Source organism: Alosa sapidissima, chromosome 15, assembly GCF_018492685.1.
Source record: "Alosa sapidissima isolate fAloSap1 chromosome 15, fAloSap1.pri, whole genome shotgun sequence".
NCBI classification, from domain to species: Eukaryota; Metazoa; Chordata; class Actinopteri; order Clupeiformes; family Clupeidae; genus Alosa; species Alosa sapidissima.
This window is the reverse complement of record NC_055971.1, coordinates 26,283,286-26,302,749: the sequence shown is the minus strand read 5'-3', so window position 1 is coordinate 26,302,749 and position 19,464 is coordinate 26,283,286. Positions and strand designations below refer to the sequence as shown.

At 45.2% G+C, this 19,464-nt stretch overlaps 2 protein-coding genes across 5 annotated transcripts in view; one reads left to right on the top strand and one right to left on the bottom strand.

Annotated features, from left to right (window-relative positions):
• Positions 1 to 630: 630 nt before the first annotated feature.
• Positions 631 to 19,464, top strand: part of ap2s1 (adaptor related protein complex 2 subunit sigma 1) — a 21,726-nt gene continuing 2,892 nt past the window's right edge. Inside the window, exons 1-7 of one of the 4 annotated variants that reach the window (XR_006022811.1) lie at positions 631 to 786; positions 1,568 to 1,717; positions 1,941 to 2,054; positions 3,352 to 3,411; positions 4,961 to 5,257; positions 16,026 to 16,045; positions 18,003 to 18,013. Coding sequence is in view for 1 of the 4 variants with exons in the window: in XM_042063172.1 (XP_041919106.1) it covers positions 784 to 786; positions 1,568 to 1,717; positions 1,941 to 2,054; positions 3,352 to 3,411; positions 4,961 to 5,062 (429 nt within the window). In the remaining 3 variants the exon portion in view is untranslated. Of the gene's footprint in view, positions 787 to 1,567; positions 1,718 to 1,940; positions 2,055 to 3,351; positions 3,412 to 4,960; positions 6,956 to 12,320; positions 12,365 to 16,025; positions 16,046 to 18,002; positions 18,014 to 19,464 lie in introns of those variants that run through there. The other 3 variants (XR_006022810.1, XR_006022812.1, XM_042063172.1) reach the window with 3 other exon arrangements.
• Positions 11,359 to 19,464, bottom strand: part of rab4b (RAB4B, member RAS oncogene family) — a 10,529-nt gene continuing 2,423 nt past the window's right edge. The window contains exons 2-7 of the mRNA XM_042063108.1: positions 16,906 to 17,087; positions 16,732 to 16,794; positions 13,874 to 14,028; positions 13,344 to 13,439; positions 12,409 to 12,575; positions 11,359 to 11,671 (exon numbers count right to left, since the gene is read on the bottom strand). Coding sequence (XP_041919042.1) covers positions 12,460 to 12,575; positions 13,344 to 13,439; positions 13,874 to 14,028; positions 16,732 to 16,794; positions 16,906 to 17,087 — 612 coding nt within the window. The 3' untranslated portion in view covers positions 11,359 to 11,671; positions 12,409 to 12,459. The remainder of the gene's footprint in view (positions 11,672 to 12,408; positions 12,576 to 13,343; positions 13,440 to 13,873; positions 14,029 to 16,731; positions 16,795 to 16,905; positions 17,088 to 19,464) is intronic.

Genomic DNA, 19,464 nt, shown 5'->3' with positions numbered 1-19,464 from the left:
TGGTCAACATACATTCAGATTTACTGTTGCTTTGAAAATCTGCCATCTTCTTACTAAAATGCATTAGAACCTGTGAATTTTATTTTGGTCGGTGAAGATGATAAGCTTGACACATAGACACTCATAAATGATTTTATAGCCGACAGTTACTGAATATGCCATAGGCCTTCATGTAGTGACAATTATGTTTCTATTTCTACCAGCGCTAATAGCCTACCACCTCTAGATATTAGGAACTCCTCTTCCACTACAATATCTAAAACTTTTAAAAAAACAAGTTAGGCTACAATAAATAAACTGTAAAAAGCAAAGCAATGCATGGTTTAAGCATGTAAAAACAAAGGGTGTGATTCAATACATTTTAATAGAAATCTCATCAGTTAGGCTTGTGTTGTATTTATTATCTCTTTTTTTTTTTATGAGTGGCTTTTCTGAGTAATATTTAAGTTAATATTGCTACATGAAAATCCCAAGTCATTTTATTTTCCTCTGCCAAACCTAGCCCGAGAAAGGTGGCTACGTCATTACCTTTTCACTGCAAAATGAAAATCATACTGGGACTTGTAGTTTCGAAATGGAAAGGAGTTCAGCAGATTGGAATTTGAACAACTACATTGTCCATCTCCGACTACTGGGGCCTTCCAAACACATCCTGTTGGACGGACGGCGTCGGATAGCGGGGAAGCAGAGGGCCGGGGAAGTGTTTTTCTCAACTGACCATTCATACTAAAAACGTTGTTTTCATCACACAACAGAAGAGAAGTACATCAGTAAATTGACACAATGGTACGTTGTCTACTCTTATAAGCCTATATAAGAAGGTATCGCTGAACTAACCTAATCTGCCTAGCACGCTAGCATGGCTCTAATGTTGATCTGCTTTTCGCCGCAAAGCTAACGTTAGCTTGTTAATGAGCGGAGCTTATCCACTAACGATTTTCTTCTTGCTTGGGTGTAAGTGAAGTTATTCGTTCATAGAAAACAAACTTTCCTCAATAGCAATAAATTGGCCATGACTATGTCCCAGATTTAATCGTGGCTGGTGTCGATGCATTCCATAGTGCTAGCTAACATAATGCAATGCAACGTTAGCTACGACAACTAATGTTAGGTGAAGATAATGCTAGTGGGGAAACATTAAGAATTGGAGTTGTAACGTTAGTGCACTAGGTCATACTACATGCATTCCTTCATGTGAGCGTTACGTTTGTGTGTCGCTTAATATCTTTGCCATAGCTAAAGTGTTAGAAATTAATTGACTGATTCATTTAGGATGTGCAGGCTAGTCAGCTGATTTAGCTGTGGTGTTAGCTATCAAGCTACCCAGCGCTAGCTTTACGTAAAACACGGCTGATTTGAAGTTTACATAAAGTGTCAGAGATTTCAAGGAATAACAATATTGTCTTGAATGATGTGACGGATGGTATAACGGGTGTGCGGCTTTGTGCAGTGTTGGGGACCTTTCCAACATCAGCTTAGCCAGACAGCTAACGTAGTCATGTGATGTACTCATATGACCTTTATGATGAAGAAACCGACTAACGTTATCCTCGATTTAACATTGCAGATCCGCTTCATCCTGATCCAAAACCGCGCAGGAAAGACTCGGTTGGCCAAGTGGTACATGCAGTTTGATGACGACGAGAAGCAGAAGCTGATCGAGGAAGTGCATGCGGTGGTGACAGTTCGTGATGCCAAACACACCAACTTTGTGGAGGTATGATTAAAACGGGGAGAACACACCTGGGTCACATGAATTATAGATGCCCATTTCATTTAAATAAAACCGAAATACCAAAATTGTCTGTCCTGTAAATTTCTGCGTGATCTTTCTCTAATTAGAATTTCTGCATGTGTAGCAAATCTTCCATTTACACATTCTGACATACTTACCAGTACTCATCGTTTCCCTTCTTTATTTTATGTGTTTGTCTCTGCAGTTCAGGAATTTCAAGATCATCTACAGGCGATATGCTGGTCTGTATTTCTGCATTTGTGTGGACGTCACAGATAATAACCTGGCCTACCTGGAGGGCATCCATAATTTTGTGGAGGTGAGAGATTGTTGTGGTGTTCCTCATGCACTTGGTCATCTAGAGGAAGACAGTGCACAGAATGAGCTAAGAAATATTCCCTGTCCTATGTTTGTCATCTGTTGTGATCTATGTCGACAAACATGTCCTTCCCTCCTACCTAAAGGCTAATTTTGCAGCCCACAAGGAAATTAAGATTTTACACCATCCCTCTTTGCCTGAGGTCACAGGTGTAACATACCTGCTTATGTAGTACTTTTTATGGCATGTCACTTCTAATCTCAATTGCAACCTCAAGTCAGTACATTGTTTTTGTGCTTTCTTGAACTCAGGCAACACAGTATACAATATCTGTGCTAAAATAGTCCTTGCCACATAGCTTTGAATAGGAAGTTGTGGATAGTAAGCATAACACCAGTGATTGTGTGAAACAATGAGGGCCTCACAAGGGTGCGCGTGTGTGTGTGAGTGACTGAGAGAGAGTGAGTGTATGGGAGTTTTGGACTGGTCTGAAAGTTGCTGCGAAGGGAAAACCATGCTCGGGAGTTCGGGAGCACAGTGACCCGGAATGCCGGCACTTCCTCTGACCATTCATCAAAACATCCCTCCCCCCGTCTCATTGGTTGCTGAGGTCAGAGATAGGGCTTCAAGCCTATGTGCGTCCGCAGCATTCAGTCCCGCTGGCCAGAAAGAGGGAGGTGGTGGGTCAGTGAAGAACAGGTCAGCTCGGCAAACAGAGACCAAAATGGCTCAGTGGTTCAGGAACTGGTTCAACTTTGTTCAGTTCAGAGTAACTGGGACATGTTGGAATGAGCCATTAACAATCCCAGGCAACAAACATGTTGCTTCGAATGTATGGGGAGGGGAGGGGTGGACATTGGAGCTGAATATCAACAGCCATTCACCAGATTTGTGGGCTCCACCTGTAAATGATGGTTCTCTGTGAACAAACATGGAGCTGTTACCATTTAAATTTTTCATAATACACAAAAATGTTTCAATTTCAAAGTAGACACGTCCCCCACTATTTAGCCTTTGTTTGCCTTTTAACTAACAATTGGTTTGGTCAGTGCGCTAGCCGCTAGTCTCCCTAGAGAGACCCAGAACTGCAAAACCCCGTAAACTAGTGGTTCTGCATGAGCTCCCTGGCACAGAGTGGGCCAAGACTTCCTGTTGTGACTGAGGCACTCATAGTTTGGCCGGGTTGATGACGAGCATGTTTCCCATACAGCCAGCTGTCTGAGTCATACAGACAGAATGAGGCCTGAGTACTTTCTTCAGCCTGACGGACTTTCTCTTCTTGTTTTCTGTCCTGTAGGTACTGAATGAGTACTTCCACAATGTGTGCGAACTGGACCTGGTCTTCAACTTCTACAAGGTATGTTTTAGTATTAATAGTACTAAGTCAATAGTATTAAGTTTGTGTGTTGGATCATCCTTGTGTAATTGTTCTTTCGATATATTGCACTCACATCGATAGGGGATGAAAGAAATGCCAGTCGGGTCAAATATTCTAGTAGTTTTGTCACCTATTGTGTCAAATATGCATTTCTGATTTGCTTGGTTTACATTGACTGACAGTTCTATTTCTGGTCATTCGCTCCAAGACGTAGCCTAGGAATGAAGTGAAATTGCATTTAATATTCACAGTGGGATTACAATATGAACCTGGCAGTATTTTGAAGTTTAAGATGGCTGGAACTGAAAATTAACAGTTGTGAACTATGCAAACTTTGCAAAAAGCTCTTTAAGACTCATAAGCCTGAATCATAAGCCTGATTGTTTGGTCTGCCATTTTTTGAAATTCATACAGCAGCTTTCACATGTAAATGAGAATAGACAAGACCATTCAAGGAACCTGCTATTCATAAACAGTTACTGCTCCTCTCTATCCTACCCTACTCTGTTTATGCTAATAAAGTGTTGCCATGGTAGCAGGCATTTTATGTTTAATTACAGTCAGTCAGTCAATTAAGCTTAACTGCATCAGGTTTGTGTGGGAGAGATTGGACATAAAAAAAAGAGGAACTTCTTTAAGAGAAAACGGTAAGCAATTAGTAGCCGCCTTTGGTAATTACCCCGAAGCTGCTGCTTGTCTAATTGTGGCTGCTATTTCTGCAAGCCACCTACTTGTGAACCAGAACGACCCCACGAGTAGCATGCCTTGTTTAAGCGACAGCGAGGAGGAATAAAAACGGATATATGAGAGAGAGAGAGAGAGAGAGAGAGAGAGAGAGAGAGCTACTTCAGCAGCTTGCCTAAACTGACTATCAGTCACAGGTGCAGCTGCCTGCTCGAGAGACGGCTAGTGATTGTCTTGCGGATATGAGCCTTCTGTTCGTACCTGACAAAGGACGGCTTTGTGCGCTATATGAGAGTGAATGAATCTGAGTTTGTGAAGTTGTTGTTATTTGGCATCTGGAACTGTCAGTCTTCCACTCTGAGGAATAGTGGTGCCATATATCCTGTTCATTTAGCACAATAAGAAATCTCTCAGCAGACTTGCAGTAAGGAAAGAGAGATGTGTAAATAAGTGTAGCAGTCTTTTTGTAGTAGAGAGAGGAGTCTTTGTGTGTGTGTGTGTAGACCTGTCACCTTATTAATGACTCTTCAGAGTATTTAGATCTTGTTTTCCTTGCTTGCCTTTCAGATCCAAATAAAAGCATTCAAAAGTGTAGTCTTCCAGGGTTCTTTGAGACAAACAACAGAGTGTTTTGTGTGAACCCCAAACCCTCCGACCATTGTTGTGTGTGTGTGTGTGTGTGTGTGTGTGTGTGTGTGTGTGTGTGTGTTTTGTTTTTTGCTTGTGTGTCTCTGATCCTTTGTTCTCCCCTGTGTCAGGTGTACACAGTGGCGCATGAGATTTTGTATAGAATTGCGCTTGTGTGTGTTGTGACCCCATGCATCTCTGCCCTCCCGTGTGTCAGGTGTACACGGTGGTGGACGAGATGTTCCTGGCCGGTGAGATCCGGGAGACCAGCCAGACCAAGGTGCTGAAGCAGCTCCTCATGCTCCAGTCTCTCGAGTAGACGTCCAGGGCCGGCCGGCCCGCTCACGTGTCCGTCTCCATGGTGATGGGGCGTCCCACTCGCGTGCACACATGACGTGTGACGTGTGACGTGGTATCTCATCACCTGAACGCAACTTTACCTAGTTTGACATTCTATGGAGCAGGCTGTTTAGCCTTGCTAAATGTGTGTTTGTGTGTGTGTCGGTGAGTGTGTGTGTGAGTAAGAGAGAGAGAGAGAGAATGTGTGTACATTTGGGTGCTGTGCTGCAAAGATAGAAGACCACAACTGGACTTCAGGCCTGCCAGTGCTGACTCTGAGGCTTGGGGAATTTTCAGGACGCCTAATTCAGTGCGTGGGTGGACATCTTTGCTGCATAGCACTTAGCTGATCTAAACTGATGTTGTGAAGATGTGTGGGTTTTCTCTCTGTGTGTGTGTGTGTTTGTTTCCATTCATCTCCTTCATTATCTGTTCATTAGAAGCCCACCCTCTGTAGTTGCCACATGTTCATCCACATGCATTTCCTTGTTTTGGATCATTCTCATGAGAATACGCACGCTGTGAGCGGCAGGTAGGCACGCACACACGTCCACCCCCCAAAATTTTTTTTTTCTGTCGTCAGCACTACCATAGAGGCTTAACAAGCAACACCATGGGTGTCGACTGCCAGTAATCTGCTCTCTCAGCCCAAATCCCAAATCTTCGGTGTCTTATATGCAAAAGCAGCCTTTACTGAGGTCAGTATTACACAGTGACCTTTTGCTACAATTACAGCAAAGGTTACCAGCCGGGAAGAATTTATTTATTTTTTTCACATCTCTGTGTGTGGTCTGATTGGTTCAGCATCAAACAACATGATTTTAATGGAGGGCAATGTCCTATTACTTGCAGACACATCGGCACATATATGGGAATTGGGGTGGGATGGTAACACCAGAGGTTTGGGCACTTTTTTTACAAGGGTGAAATCATACAACCTGGAGGCTGAACAGTTTGGTGCTGCAAGACACTATTTTACTTGTAACGTGGTTTCATGATAACCACCACTTGACAAGAACAGTAACGTTAGTAAATGACTAGAAAAATATCAAGTGATCTATTGTGCTTCATGATTATTGCAGTACTGTGAAGGTATTATTTTTGTCTTTTTTTTTTCTTGTTTTTTGTATTGCGTATGTGTGTAGGATGCGTGATGTTGATGGTGTGAGTGATGTATGAAATCAAAGAGACCATTACAGCGCTGTTAAGCTCTGTAACCCCTCACCATTCCAAGTCTGTCTAGTCAATCTGCTTCGTACCCCTCTATCCATTCAGTGGGAAAGTCACTCTTAGATTGGTCAGTCTCCTTTCTGCCCACCAATTGTGCAATTGTGGACTCCCAAGCCCAGACTTCCAGAGTCTACAGAAGCAAGCACTGGGCAGAGAAATAATTGCCATGTTTTTATTTTTATTTTCACATGGTAGATTTGTGTGCTTTTGACAAAACTACCCCCACACACACATAGGCTGCCTGAGTCTGTTTTGGGCTGTAGCACTTATGTCATTAAATGTCACTGTAGAAATAGCATATACAGCAGGTTCATTAGTAATTACAAGCAAACCTGTAGTTGCGCTTAGGACAGCCATTGTAGTGTATTTAGTTTGTCTTCTCAAAATGGGCATGGTCCAATGATATGATAAATCAAACGAGCTAATTATGATCATTCTGATTGGGCTATGATTGAGACTACAGGTCTCAAAAACAAACATCGTATAGAACCGACACACGACACAAAATCCTCTGGGTAATACTACAAAGCTACTGTCTTTTCGAAGTAAGAAGATCTTAAGTGATCTAAAAAGAACACGTCACTTCTGAAACAATAGTTGCTTGCTGTAGTGTTTTTTTTTTTTTTTTTTTTTTTTTAAAAGAGATAAGCAATTACTTCCCTAAGTGTCCTGGGTAAGCCAGTCTGCTTGCTGTGTAGTCCACCCCTCTGCAGTGTCTGGTAGTGTCTGGCCGTTACTACCCAGCCACATCATGGAGCGTAGCGAGGAGTAAAGTCCGAGATGTTAGTGGGCCAGAAGACACAACCAGCGCGGCTCATTAGCAGTTTTGTCCACAGCACTCCACTTTAGGATGCTGCCGTTGCCACCATGGCAACCGCCGGTTTACTTGCATCATCAGAGCTGGTGTTTTCTCAAGTTACTGGCATGACACCGGTCTTCAGTTTTATAAAAGCGTATGTGATCAGTTGATTCTTTATTGTATTGTTTTTTTTATGCATTAATGTCCCATCTATTATGCATCGTGCTGGTGTTTCAATGGTCAACTTGTGCACAGAGTAAACGTGTGTCTGTTGTGTTGTTGCCACTGACATCCCTATCTATGTACATATATATTCAAAAACAGATGAAGTACTTAAAAGGAATAAAATGTAATGTGTCAGTAACAGTCCTGATTTTGTTTTCATTTTCATCTTAGTGGATTTAATTGTCTCATAGGTTTCTGTATGTTAAGGGAAGGGTGTTGGTGGTAGTGTTTAATGGTGTACTGCCACCTAGTGGCGGTGGGTAAAAATGCCTGGGCGTGCACCACAACTCCCCTATGAGGTCACAGGAGGGATTGATGACCTAATCGATACATCTGCTCATGTAACACACATCTGTGCCGTAGTAATCCATCTGTGTCATCTGCAGACATTAATACCACAGAATAAACACACACACACACACTTTTACTGACTCCTGACACACCCTGCTTGCAGTGAATGGATGTGAATATCTCTTCTCCGATATCTTTTGTGTCAAAGATAAAGCACATTCTGTTTATTTGAATAACTTCAATACTAAAAGTGGAGAGTGGCGCTCTACGCACATGAAGGTACATGACTGCTCCTGTTGTACGATCTTGCTGTCTTCCCATTTCTTGGAAAATGCCCTGTTGACCCAAGACCTAGTAACCTTGAGTTATGACCTTTTCCTAGCAGCGGAGAGACCACAACTCTACGGTCAGTGAAGCAAAGATCCTCTTACTGGCTTTTTCATCAACAGTAGTGCATACAACTAATGTGTGTTTCTGGGCTTGCAAAACGTAGTAGAAAGTATTCCATCATGGGACTTGATGCTTCAATCCATGAAAACACAAACACACAAACACACACACACACACACACACACACACACACACACAATAACCAGAGGAGACTTTTTTTTTTTTTTTTTTAAAAACCAAGCAAAGTTTACTTAATGTCCATCTTTAAAACAAAATCAGATCAAGTCAAGCACCCTCCCCTTGAACAACCCAACATATAGAATCAATCCTATTTACAGCATACATGACTCCAGATATACAGCATCTGTAGATGAATGAATCACGCTGGTTACTAAGCAACAACTGAGGTTCTGTGCAGTGCCTCGGGCCTCTCCTACTCATTGGAATCCAGATGGATGCTGGTTCTTACCCGGCTAGGTCTCGGGACTAAACTGCCATTTGGGTTGGTGAAAGAATCAAACTTAAAAACATTCACTTTAATGAAGCCAATTGTGGCTTTCACTGTACAGTTAAAAGATGCAGTGTGTTTTTTTTTTTTTTTTTTAGCAACAAGTCTTGTAAACCATTTTGGTGTAACGGCCACACATCAGCGGTGATTGCTTAAAGCATGTTATCTCAGCTAATCTGTTAATACAGACTGTTCAAGGAAACAGTTGACAGTTTATAAACAACGGACGATCACATCCACTGTTACATGTGTACTGAATCAACAGGAAAATACAGAAGAGTGTTTATCATACTCGGCAGAGAGACCGTCTAAGCTTCAGTCATCCGTAACAAAGTGCTTCTTATAGCCATAAACATTAACATCAGCACAAAACAGGCCACCAGGAGGGTATTCCAAGTCTATGGTTTAGCGGCAAACCTGTGCAGGCTAACTCTGAGTAAGAGGTAAATCTCCTAAAAGAAGAGCACCATGGCTTAGTTTTGCAGGGAGGATGAAGTCGGCGCTCTTCAATTAGGAGGGTTTACAACATACTCTGCGGTAACTTAGCCAGGTGTTACTAAACCACGTGCTTAATTTGTGGTGGTGTAATTTGTTGGTGATATAGTTTGGCCAATCACAGGCCTCAAGCAACCAACCATGATGAATTAAACAACTAAATAAACAAACAAACAAACAAAAAATCCTCCTCAGTTGCTCTTTAGTAAGGAATGATTACTTCTATAGACTCTCCTCCTGTAGGTCGCCATATATTTAAATGACTAGAAATTTGTACAATTCTTCTGTAGGTACAGTATATATAAACAATCAAAAAGTGCACTTGCAGAGGAAGAAACCAAAATCTAAATAAAATGGGGGTATATCACACACCACAGAGACTTAGTTTCCTTTAAAAAGACACAGATTGAAATGGGAACCATCTGTAGGCAGTCAAATGGGGCACAGCAAAGGTAACAGGGGTCCAAGTGTAGGTGTGTGTGTGTGTGCGCAACAAAACTGCTAAAACCCATTCTCATGTGTGTGTGTGTTTGTGTGTGTGTGTGTATGTGTATGCATGTGTGTAGAACAAAACAGCTAAAACCTACCCGTGTGTGTGTGTGTATGTATTGAAACAGTACAGCTGATGTAAGGGTCTGGGATTGTAACTGTGGTAACAGCTGACCCTAGAGCAGATCGGGGCGAGATTATTTCTAGAAGCTTCCGTTACCAAAGGCCGGTTGTGCCCCTTCAAACCTTCATAGAGATGTATCCACATCTACTCTCACACACACACACACACAGGATTTTTTCTACATAGGGAATGCATCCGCATCAATACAATATTTAAGGTTAGTTTGACGTACGTATCGGTTTCAAGCGAAATAACTTAAGGGACCCCACTCGTGCATACATACGTAAAATGTCTAGAGTGGAGAGGATGCAGCCAATTCAACACATCATGGCCGACAACACTGATTTCCCATGTGCCTGGACTTTACATCTATAAGCTGAGGCTTACTGAACATCAGTCAATTAACGATCACACATTTCACATAACTCAACCCTCTCAGTCTTTCAGTTAGCAGGTGCGACGCCACACCTCAGTCTAGTGACGTATCGTCTACCCCTCTAACATTCTCAGATGGCAGTCGACTCTTCTACAAACCCAGCCCCTAATTCAGACCGGATCTGCAACAGATGGGTTCCTGTGTGGGTCGATCAGGCAGGCCTGCTAGCCACGTTAGCCTGATTAGCCTTGATGCTGGGGCAGATGGTAGAAGGGTCAGAGGAAAACGCACAGGATGCGAACGCTAACAGGGTTCAGTGGAGGAACAGAGGCTTGATTGAGCTGGTCCGAGTCAAGGTCAAAGTGCGTGTGTGTGTCTGCTGCTAGCTTTGCCCTTCGCTGGCCTGGCGGTGGACGGCCCCTGGCAGAGAACGTTTCCATGGACACGCAGAGAGAGACACAACAAACGGCTGGAACGCAGCGGGGGTAAGAGTTGCGGTTCTGGTGGTCGGGGGTAAACTAGGACAACTGTGGAGACAGGGCAGAGGGCTATACCCCCCTGTCCCTTCCTTGTGCTTGTCAGCAGGGCTTTCCTATATGGGCCAGACTGAGGAATTCCCTTTTGGTGGTCGTCGACCCCCAGATAGCAGACAGCTGTGAAACAGACCTGGGCCTGATCCAACCCTATCTGTTCCAGACTTTAGCTACCACCTGCGTGTGTGTGTGTGTGTGTGTGTGTGTGTGTGTGTGTGTGTGTTTTAATTAGTCATCACAAATCATCTGAAATGATACAGTATATCTATATATATCTGATTAAATATATATACACACACAATATCAACTAGAGTCTACATCCAATCACAATCACATCCTCTGCAGTGTGGGGAGGGAGAAAGGGAGGGGGGAGGGACATTAGGAGAGGAAGTGACCTCATCTGACCTGATGTCACATTATGTGATGTGACCTGACAGAGTGTTTGAGACTCGGAAACAGGTGTGCGATTGGAGCAAGGTGGAGAGAATTCATACCCTCAATCAACGGATCCGGAACAGGACAAGCTGCAGTGGTTAAGTCAAACAAGCTGCCTTTGCGTGAGAAGGTTAAGAGTGTGTTTGTGTGCGTGTGTGTGTGTGTGTGTGTGTGTGGTCATGTACAGACACCACTGTAGCTAAAGCCTCCGTTTCTGATGATGATGATGATGGTGAGTGTGAGCACATTTGTGTCTGGGTGTCTGTAACCGGTATGTTTGTGTGTGTGTGTGTGTGTATGTGTGTGTACACATGTCTAAAAAAATGTGTGTGTCAGTGCATCTCTTTCCTTTATGGAGACATCGATGTGTCTTTGTTTGTCATGGAGTGTGTATGTGTGTTTACGTGTATAGTGCATTTCTATATTTGTGTGTGTGTGTGTGTGTGTGTTGCATGAAATCACAGGAGAAGGTTGTAGTGGGGAGCCTCTACTAGTCCCTCCCCCTGGCCAGCATCAAACCAATGTCCTTCCACAGGGGGGCTGAGCCAGCCTGCTGATTGGCTCTCACCACAGGTCAGGGGTCACAGGGAGCTGACGGTCGTCATGGGAACAGTGTCGTCCAGATGTTTCTGGGTGTGTGAGGGTCACAGAGGAGAGAGGGCGGCCTCCAAACCCAGAAACACATGGGACAGGGCTACGAGGAGGAGAGTGGGGGAGAGAGGGAGAGAGAGAGAGAGAGGAGAAAGAGAGAGAAAGAGAGAGAGAGAGAGAGAGAGAGAGAGAGAGAGAGAGAGAGAGAGAGAGAGAGAGAGAGAAAGAGAAAGAGGAGAGAGGAGAGAGGAGAGAGGAGAGAGGAGAGAGAAGAGAGAGAGAGAGAGAGAGAGAGAGAGAGAGAGAGAGAGAGGAGAGAGGAGAGAGGGGGGGGGGCAGAGAGAGAGAGGGAGGAAGGCGAGTGTGAGAGAGAGACGTTAATATATGTGTTCTGTGCTACAGATATCAGTGTCTGCATAATGGCAGTTGGTGCTGTATGTATGTATGTGTGTGTGTGAGCATAATGGCAGTAGGTGCTATAGGTGCTGTATGTGTGTGTGTGTGTGTGTGTGTGTCTGCACAATAGCAGTAGGTGCTGTGTGTGCAGTGTGTAATGAGTGGAGATGCTGCAGACTTCAGATGCTACAGATGCTATTTTGAGGTTTAACTGAGGATGCAGGAAAGTTAATGTTGTCTCTCTCTCTATGTGGGTTTGTGTGTGTCTTTGTTTAACTCTAGGTGCGGTGTTGGTGTGTGTGTGTGTGTGTGTGTGTGTGCATATGCTTACCTATAGGGATGTGTGTGTGGGGCAGGGGTGTGTGTGTGTGTGTGTGTGTGTGTGTGTGTGTGTGTGTGTGTGTGTGTGTGCGCGTGTGTGTGTGTGCGTGTGTGCACGCTTACCTGTAGGGGTGTGTGTGTGGGGCAGGGGTGTGTGTGTGTGGGGTCCGGCCCCTAGCAGCTGCACTGCTGTTTGGTCTGCGCTGCAGAGCCTCTTGGCTGCCGGAGCTGCCGCAGGGAAGCGTCGCCGTACTGGATACCAGAACCCATCCGCTCAGGGTCCAGCTCTCCTACTCACACACACACACGCACACACACACACGCACACAATTAATATAAACATACTATCACAGTGGACACCAAAGCCTGTTTAATCTATACAAAACAAATCCAAATTCACAATCAGAACCCATCAGTTTGGGGTCCAGCTAGCTAGGGTCCAGCAAATGCACAGGGCAAATGCACAGGGCGAACAGGACTTCGTCCTGAAGGGACGTATTTTCTGATAATGATCGGCGTTCTATACATTATCCTGCTTATTACACAGCTACTTGCCAAAAAAAATAAATAAATAAAAGTCTTTATATTTATGTGTTACCGTTTCATTGTGGCAACACACGCTGAACTTTAATCAAACATTCTTTAGAACACAGCTGATCAACTGTCTTCTTTCAATTCCCCCTTGGGGATTAAGTAAGTAAGTAAGTAAGTAAAAGTAAGTAAGTAAGTAAGTAAGTAAGTAATCTATCTATCTATCTATCTATCTATCATCTTCTTCTTTCACTTTTGAATGAGGTTCCAATGCAAGAAGTGACAGGAGTACTTGTGTGCGGAGTGATATGAAAGACGTGAATATCAAGCACAAAACCCATTTTCCTTGACAGCGGTCTGTTATACTTAGCAACGGTCTGTTATCGAGAAATAGCAGACCACCGAACGTTAGGAAGGCCCATTCAAGTGAACGGAGCATTCTGCAGCATTATAAAGAGCCGTGTAATAAGTGCTAACTCATACACACACACACACACACACACACACACACACAGAGGGTTGCTGACCTGATTCAATCTTGTTGAGGATGGTGCGGGCACACTTGAGAAAGGCCTCCTCCACGTTCTCTCCAGTCAGAGCACTCGTCTCCAGAAACATCAGCTCTGAATGGAACACACAACTCAGGTTAGCACACACACACACACACACACACACAACTCAGGTTAATACACACACACTCACACAACTCAGGTTAACACACACACACACACACACACACACTGTGTGTGTATGTGTGCGCTAACCTGAGTTGTGTGTGTGTGTGTGTGTGTGTGTGTGTGTGTGTGTAAGGGCTTTTATTCTACTCAGACACACTGAAATGTAGTGCCCCATCACTCTTAAGATAATTTTCTAGATGGGTCTACAAATGATTGCTGTTCTCAAGCATTCTACTTAGAATCCTCATAGAGTTTAAAGATGAAGCACTTACTTGGGGAAAAAACACACACACACACAGACACACATACACACATACACACAATGTAGACCGCTGTCTAAGTGGTGTTGTCATGGTAATAGTGCAAGGGTTAAAGGTCACCATTCTCCTGGGCGAAGCGAGAGGCCTCCAGAAAGGTGACCTCTCGGTCAGCATCCAGGTCCTTCTTATTGCCGCACAGGATGATGACGATGTTGGGGCTGGCCAGGGTGCGAGCATCCGTCAGCCAGTTGGTCAAGGCGTTGTACGTCTCTCGGCTGTGTGTGTGTGTGTGTGGGTGGGTGGGAGGGAGAGAGAGAGAGAGAGAGAGAGAGATGGACTGAGTGAGAAATAAACAAATAAATCGTTCTATTCTTATCGCCTCTGAAAAACACGATTTAAGCCACCAAACAACCCAGAAACAATACAAATCAGCTCAACCTACACCATCAGTTAATCACAAGCTTAGCAGAGTTGACCAAATCCTCTCTGGATCCTTACTTAACCTCTCTTGATCTCAGAGCTTCAAGATGGACTTTTATCTACTGCATTTGGCACTTTAAATACATGTCCATTTAGTCGGACTCAGCTCAAACCCCTGGCTGAGGCGCTGCTCATTGCAGTGTTCATCCATTCTGCAGTGCCCATAACATTAAACAGTGTGTCCAGAGGATCAGTCACAGAGGGGAACACTGCACTCAATTCATATAAAACAGAATATTAAATGATTTCCTATGGAGCTATTTGAATGGTCTCAACACTGAATCACTGTTTTGTGCAGACAGATCTTTCTCACACACACACACCCACCATAATCCTCCCTTTCATTTAAACGTCCCACTTCCTTGGGGCTTGTTTTGGTTGAGTCACAGATCACCCTGGCAACTATGAGCTAGTACCCATGGCGACCGAGGCGTGGCTAAGTCAGTGTAGCCTGTGCCGAGTGTGTGTCTGCCAAAAAGTGATGTTAGCATGGATGTATGTAGCGATGCAGACCTCCACCCATACGCAGTATGTACAACCCCTCGGCTCGGTCCTCCATCTCTCCTTCATTTGCTAGTTCAGTCTTTCTTTCTTTCTTTCTTTCTTTCTCCATCACTTGTTCACCGTCACCCCATTCTTCTGCCATCTCCATCCTCTCCTCTCCACAGCCTCAACTCTTCTGCTTGTCTCCTCCATGCACTCTCTCCATCAATCTAGCCCTCCATCTATTCTCTCTCTCTCTGCATTACTCTCCCTGTCCTTCAGGCCCTTTGTATGCACTTTGCCTTTTGTCATCACTTTGCGCTCTCTCCCTCCATCTTGGGCCTGGGCGTATGCCTCTCTGCCAAATTCCCCAGCCTGTCTCTCTCTCCGCCCTCCCTCCCTCTCTGCTTCTCTCTCTCTCTCTCTCTCTCCCTCCCTCTCTGTTTCTCTCTCTCTCTCTCTCTCCCTCCCTCTCTGCTTCTCTCTCTCTCTCTCTCTCTGAGAGCTGGCACAAGATGACATTTTATTACAGGCCTGTCACTCTTCATCACACCGCCGCCGACTCCATCTCTATTACCACAGCACCGCCATGGCAACACACGCCTCATCAACTACCCCCCCCCCCCCCCCACACACACACACACTACCCCCACCTATCCCCCGCTCCTCCTAGGCACCCCAGTCATCAGCACAACCCCCCCACCCCCCAATCACATCATCACACCTGCCAGACTGCCAGACTAACGTCTACACACCCGTCCACTCATACACTTTCCACATCTTTAGCAGGATGGTATAATGGAGCTGAGCATCACTTCTCTGACAAGGTGTGTTTATAGCACAGGCGTTTGTCGACACAAGGCGTTCAATAACTCAAGATACACAAGCAGGCCTGCAATCACAATCACACCTCAATAACTCAAGCTACACAAGCAGGCCTGCACTGAAAGCCCTCTGTCCATCCCTGCAATGAGAACACCTGACCGATGCACAGCCAAACCATAATGCTCTTGATCAGGTGTGTTCGGCCAGAGTCCAGTCAGGTAGATAGGAAACATGTCATACTACAGGGACCCCCACCTGAACAACTGAGAACCTCCATCAGAGAGGAAATAACATTGATGTAGCAATGACACACAATACACTATATCCATCTGGCTAAAGCTAGAACAGTACTTGACATTCTTATTGGTCCAGGATGAATGCTGCCGACCAATGAGGGGGCTGGATGTTGGTATGTGTGTGGTTGCCAGCAGGACATCTGGTGCAGGGGGTGCAGATGGACATGCAGTGGCTCAATGGCTCAGAGGAGTGTGTGTGTGTGTGTGTGTGTGTGTGTGTGTGTGTGTGGGTGCGTGGGTGCGTGTCTGTGTGTCTGTGCGTGTGTGCGTGTGCGTGTGCATGCGTGCGTGTGCATGTGTGTGTGCGTGTGTGCATGCTCACAGGCTCCTGCAGCTCCCTCAGGTTAGCCTTCCTGCCCCACACTCGGGTGAGCAGCCAATGGAACAACGCGCACTGAGCTACGAGTTAATCTATCGCTGTGTGATATTTTGCCACTATGACGTCATGTCTGAGTGAGTGTGTGTGTATGTGTGCACAACACACACTGAGCTACGAGTTAATCTGTCTCTGTATAAATATTTCACCACAATGATGAGTGTGTGTGTGTGCGCGAGTGTGTGTGTGCGCGTGTGCGTGTGGGACAAGTGTGAAAGACCAAGGTGCAGGTTTGTATGTGTTTTGCATGTGTGACAGGATGTGTGTGTGTGTGTGTGTGTGTGTGGTGGGGGGGGGGGGGGTTGAGACAGGATATACAGTATGACATATGTTAGGTCATGAATGTGAAACAGGTAGAGGCAGTTCTGAGAAATCCAAGTGGGAGATGTGCATGAGGAAGTTGCAGTGTGAGTGTGTGTGTGAGATAGTGATTGTGTGTGTGTGTGTGTGTGTGTGTGTGTGTGTGTGTGAGAGAGTGATTGTGTGTGTGTGTGTGTGTGTGCGTATTCCCTTCTCACCTTGTGATATCATAGACCAACAGAGCTCCTGCTGCTCCACGGTAGTAGCTGCGTGTCACAGACCTACAGACAGATCAAAAGAGCCAATCAGAGTCTTACTACCAATTCCATCAGCCAATCAGATCGCACAAAGGCGGGCCCAGTGACGATAGCCAGCCAATGAGAAGACTTTACCTGAAACGCTCCTGTCCAGCTGTGTCCCAGATCTGCAGTTTGACCGTCTTGCCACCGACGTTCACCACCCTGGAGCCAAACTCAACACCGATGGTGTGATTGGAGTCCTGCTTGACTGTGCAGGACACACACACACACACACACACACACACACAGGAGAGGTTAAAACAGCTGTATCTAGGCTAAATTTATTAAAATGTATTGAAATGTATCTGTTATACATACAATTACACAGAGTATATGTAGTGAAATGCTTTGTCCACCGTCTCCATGGCTGTGCAATGTGTAAGTTAATAAACAAATAAACAAGAGAAGAAGAAAACATGTCTAAAGTGCATGAAGTGTTTCCAACATGCTTGTGCTCCTGCTACAGTCCTCATTCAGTAGCCGGATAGCTTGGGGATAAAAACTCTTCCGCGTTCTCTCTGTGTTGACTAGGGGTAGACGGCCCTCGATTCCACCATGAAGCTCTGTAGCACTCTGAGATGATTCCACACGAAGCTCTGTGAGCACTGTAGCACTCTGAGATGGATCATTAGATGCGAGGGGAGATGGGAGGGCGGCACGCAGCAGTCCCCTGTAGTGAGTGTGCGGGTGCCGGCGTGCAGATTAAGCGACGGCACTTGATTAGCCGTAACGGGCACGCTAGCGCTAACGGCCCCGGCGCTCATTCTGATGCTAATGACGCTATTTTGATGTGCGGGAGGCGGATGCTGACAGGACAGACGGGGCGAAACAGCCCTCCGCTGACTCACGCTCACAGAGGGGAAGGCACTTTACATGCAGAACTACAGAGGATTTAGAAAGGGGGAGAGGGAGAGCAGGAGAGGAGAGGAAGAGAGAGAGGGGAAGAGGAGGGAGGGGGGGGGGGGGAGATAGAGAGAGGGGGGATAGAGACGGGGGAGAGAAGGAGATGGATAGACAAGGGAGAGATGGAGAGGGAGAGAAAGAAAAGAGAGAGAGGGGGAGAGAGGAAGAGAGAGAGGGGGAGAAGATTGAGGAGAAAAGAGGGAGAGAGGAAGAGAGAGAGGGGGAGAGAGGAAGAGAGAGAGGGGGAGAGAGGAAGAGAGAGAGGAAGAGAGAGGAGAAGGAGAGAGAAGAGAGAGAGGGGGAGAGAGGAAGAGAGAGAGGAAGAGAGAGAGAAGGAGAGAGGAAGAGAGAGAGGAAGAGAGAGAGGAAGAGAGAGAGGAAGAGAGAGAGAAGGAGAGAGGAAGAGAGAGAGGGGGAGAGAGGAAGAGAGAGAGGAGAGAGAGAGGGGGAGAGAGGAAGAGAGAGAGAGGGAGAAGATTGAGGAGAAAAGAGGGAGGAGGGAGAATATTAAGATGAAAATGAACAGATGACGAAGTGTGGTGGGGGCTGCGCGCTAATGGAGACGAGTCTGCCTACAGGGAGGAGGTCTGGAGACCGGCATAATGGCGCAGAGAATAACTAGGAGAGGTCTGGAGACCGGCATAATGGCGCAGAGAATAAAAAAAAAAATTGATCATCGATTTCAGTTAGAAGCAGGTTGACCACCGACCACTGTATCAGTTCAATCCAGATCTACTGTATGTTTCCTGGGTCCCCATATCTCATCTCTTACGTGTACAATACACCAATTAACTGGTAAAAAAAAATCACAACAATGTCTTACTTCCTGAGAACTTATCGGAAGGTAGATCTGTCACAACAGCTTATGGTGTCTTTCTACCATTGCGCCATAAAGAGTGTCCTGAGTTACAGGATGCTCGTGTGGTATGGCAACAGTTCAGCAGCAAAACAGACAACAAGGCTCCAGAGTTAGCAACACCACCAACACACATCTGCCCAATTTGGAGGACACTAAGGCTACACCTCCCGATGTCTGTAGATTTCATCCAGCATCATAAAAGGGCTTTTCCACATGAGAACGATACTCGCTAGTATTCAATTCATTTTTAACGAGAAGCAGGCAGGCAAAGCAGGCAATTTGAGTGGCGGTACGGCAGGCAAGCACAGTCCCGACATTCCTGCTGCTTGCATGAGAACACGCCCACCCGCCCTCAAGATAAAAAAAAAAAAAAAACGTTTAGCTTTTGAGGTGGCAGTGCGGGCACTTTAGTTTTGAGCTGTCTTTCACATGACCGAAAAGCAGAGACCGCTGTCCACCTGAAAACCCTTGTGCCACCCAGCACATGTTTGAACTGTCCATCAGAGCACAGACCACAAGACTGATGGACAGTTTTTAGTCCAAAGCCATTACCACACTGAACTCTGCACTGAAATGACTCACTTTATAGACACAACTGTGCACTATTTAACTCCTGCCAACTGTTTCCACTGCCCACAACTGTTTCAAAATAAAAGGTCCTCATTACAATAATTCACTATTGAACTTTTAAAACTATCCAACTATTTAGCCATTCCAACTGTCAGTTAACATTAACTATGACTCTTGCCGCTGTTTTCTCTATCTGACTTCCATCTTTTTACTTGGATTATATTTTAAACAACATTTAACAATATTTTATTCAGCAGCCGTTTTTGCATTTCCATGCACTCGTAATTCCCTGGAATTATATTTTCTAGTTTATTAATTTA